At 34.8% G+C, this 3,742-nt stretch overlaps 1 protein-coding gene across 1 annotated transcript in view; it reads left to right on the plus strand.

Moving 5' to 3' along the window:
* Positions 1 to 2,487, plus strand: part of LOC111086221 — a 62,323-nt gene extending 59,836 nt beyond the window's left edge. The window contains exons 4-5 of the mRNA XM_022388177.1: positions 437 to 636; positions 2,313 to 2,487. Coding sequence (XP_022243885.1) covers positions 437 to 636; positions 2,313 to 2,487 — 375 coding nt within the window. The remainder of the gene's footprint in view (positions 1 to 436; positions 637 to 2,312) is intronic.
* Positions 2,488 to 3,742: the final 1,255 nt, after the last annotated feature.

Here is a 3,742-nt window from a genome sequence, read left to right on the forward strand (position 1 = left end):
CCTAAAAAATACAGTATTGTAGATTAGTCTTCTATGGTAATTGACAGTGTATCCTAAAAATATAGTACTGTATATTAGTCTTCTATGGTAATTGACAGTGTATCCTAAAAAATACAGTATTGTAGATTAGTCTTCTATGGTAATTGACAGTGTATCCTAAAAATATAGCATTGTATATTAGTCTTCTATGGTAATTGACAGTGTATTTTAAAAATACAGTATTGTAGATTAGTCTTCTATGGTAATTGACAGTGTATCCTAAAAATACAGCATTGTAGATTAGTCTTCTATGGTAATTGACAGTATATTCTAAAAATACAGTATTGTAGATTAATCTTCTATGGTAATTGATAGTGTATTAAAAAAAATATATTTTCAATTAACATTTACTGAATTATGACCAAGATATCTGCTTTATGTTTCAAACTGGGTGAAGCCTCCACAACTGAGACAAGATCCACTTTCAATCCACGACGAAAATCGAGTGCCACATCTCCTTACTCAACCAAGTTCGGAATGTGGTCACATGATGTCGCCCCTATCACAGTCAATCACTGATTGTCTCGCTGCAACTCTTGGTATATCACCTCATCAGTCGACGAGAGCGAGTAATCCAGTACAAAATTTATACGCCAGGTAAGAGATTGTAACATGATGTACTGAAAAGTGTTACGTATTAGAATTTCAAATGGCCTGAAATTGAGTTAAAGGAGAATTTAAATTTAGTAGTTAAATTGTACTATGGATTTAGCAGTTAAGTAAAAGCCGATATATAGTCAGTTTATTATATTTGCCAACAAGATTGATACACAGTTTTCTTTTTTAACACAAATACGTTTTAATATACACACAACATTACAATTTACAGTAACAGTTGTTACAAATAGTTATTGCAAACAATGATTTATAAACAAAAGTTTTACAAACTTACAAACAATATAAAGTTTTCTTTCTAGTCTGGAACTTCCTTGATATCTTATCGAGGGTTTACGATGAGCGAGTTAATTACGAGTTGATGTAGGTACGATTCGCTTAACAGGGAGCTAGCTAGCTCTGTAGTTTTCACTGTTCATATGCCTATTAGAGATTGAGTTTCCACCGATGACGTTAGGTAATGTTTTCGTAAAAATATTAAAGTCCGATGTGAATCCACTGAAGTTAAATGATTTGTAATGTTCGAACTTTGTAAAGGTTGCTGGTCAAATATCTGAAGTTTTCTGATTGGTAAGCGTTATAACAATCACAGTTATAGCTTCCGAAGTTTATAGCACACTGACTATAGCAAACTAATAATAGATACTACTTTTTTGGCGCATCGCGTTGGTTATATTTATAGGCGTGGGAAGGTTTTCTAGAAAATTTAGATTATGTAACAATACAAATTAAAGCATTTACGTACACACATATATTGTTGATTCTTACTCTCGAGAAGGGCCTGGCATGGCCAGGTGGTTAGGGAGCTCGACTCGCAATCTAAGGGTCGCGAGTCCCAACAAACATGCTCGCCCTTTTAGTCGTGGGGGCATTATAATGTGAGGATCAATTCCACTATTCGTTGGTAAAAGAGTAGCCCAAGAGTTGGCAGTGGGTGGTGATGACTAGTTGCCTTCCCTCTAGTCTTACACTGCTAAATTAGGGATGACTAGCGCAGATAGCTCTTGTGTAGCGCGAAATTAAAAAACAAACAAATAAACAATTAGAGAGGGTGATTATGTTGTATTAAGATGATTTTGAATATGCAAATCAGCAAGTCAGATGACAACCACAGCCAATAAAAAATCGCGTTGGAACGGTATCTATCAGAACTACATTTTGAAATGGTTTGACATTCTGTAGATAATGTCATTACACCGAAATCTTATAGCTTTTAGGAAAGGTATGTAATAGCCATTACCGACGCAAAATTTTTATACACTCAAATCATGATGTGTTCAAATTGTGGATTTAAAATTTCCATGATGAGAATATCCCTTGTACAAAGAAATATGGATCAAACTGGGGAATCAGGACCATCCAGAAAAAAACCTGCTAAAAGTCGTACCCTAGCTGTGGTAAACAAACTGCAACATTTTATAATAGGTGAAAATCCACGAACACAGAAATCAGTGGCAAAAGCTGTCCACGTGTACCAAGCAATAGTAAGCAACATAATCAAGAAGGATCTCCATATGGAAAAGCGACACAAGTAACGTGTACACAAGTTGCTTCTACGACACATTTGTTCAATCATCGCATATATTAAGTAAATAGAGAATGAAACGGGTATCGATACTACTTCATACAAAAAGCACCTTTGGATTCTGTGCGATCAGAATGTTGGAATGGACACTGGAAAACTGTCATCCTCGTACACTAGATGAATTAGGAAAGAGTATGCAGGAAAGAGGAATGTTCTTTAGACATAATGACCTTACGACAGAGCTTTTTACAACTAAATCTGTGCTGCAGGGCTATTGTCAAGATGCATGGTTGTCAAATAGAACATGATTGGACGTAACGATATAGTCTATAACAACGTGTTGAGGCTCCAAAATCGTTTCAGTATAACCTCTGTAATACACTACAGCTTTTTCTGTCCCAGTAAAAATATCTCGTTATTATAATATAAACTATGCTTTGTTTTATTGTTGGAATGCTGCCACTAGGTTATTCGGGCTTTGTGAACTACAATACTCAAAGTGTGGTAATTTTTGTGTCTACCTTGTGCAGGATTCGAACACACGATCTCTTGTATTATAACCTATTGCTTCACTAACTGAGCTGATGGGTTAACCGAGTAGAGATTACTGGTAAGGCACGCTTTAATAACTTAAGCTGCCATATTTTTTCTCTCTAACGTATCTTAGGATGATCCCACATTGAGCGCCAATTTTTCATTGGCAGTCCCATTTCTGCCTTTCCTGCGAACAGAACTCGAACCCGGGACAGCTTTTATTACAACTAAATGTTCTATCAACTGAGCTAGAAGCTAATCCACTAGTATTTTGTTCATCAATTCAAACTACTACAGATGAAGATAAGAAAAAATATGTAAACTGGGAATTTTTCCACGATGTTCGATGTCACTTGATTCTCTTAAAAGCAAAAAAAAGATGAAACCGTTAAATGATTAAAAACATCTGTGAATGTGTAGTTGAGAGAAATATCATATAGATCCTGATATAGACCCTTATAATTCTTAGGGATTTATTACTCCTCAAGCCTATCTCTTACAATTAAAAAAACTGTTTGTGCTGAGTTATCGCGAGACACATCAAATGTTTTCTTTGATTCCAGTCAAAATTTGCAGAGAGATCAAAAAGAAGCTCTGAAGAATGCATAATTAAGTTCGTAAAGATACAGTAAAGAAATGAATAAAGAATCATTCAATTTTCTATTTTATTGTCTGATGTAAACCGTATTTTCTTTAGTCTTGTGGTGCACTATTGCGAAAGATTACTTGTATATTTGTTGAATTTCGTATAAAATTACTTGAGGGCTGACTGCGCTAGCCGTGCCCAATTTTGAAGTAATAGTCCAAAGGGAAGACAATTAGTAAACACCATTCACCACCAACTCTTCACACAAATAATATGTTGGAAAAGGTTTAAAAGGCCCGAGAACAGATAAGATATTACTAAATTAATTATACTAACTATTATTTTATTACAAATTACAGTTTTTACAGTAAGTAAGATTTGTTTTCAGAACAGGTACGCTGGTGCGAAAATTCTCTGGTACACGAGTTTTGTATTTGTACTTA

Source organism: Limulus polyphemus, unplaced genomic scaffold (assembly GCF_000517525.1).
Source record: "Limulus polyphemus unplaced genomic scaffold, Limulus_polyphemus-2.1.2 Scaffold931, whole genome shotgun sequence".
Classification (NCBI taxonomy): domain Eukaryota; kingdom Metazoa; phylum Arthropoda; class Merostomata; order Xiphosura; family Limulidae; genus Limulus; species Limulus polyphemus.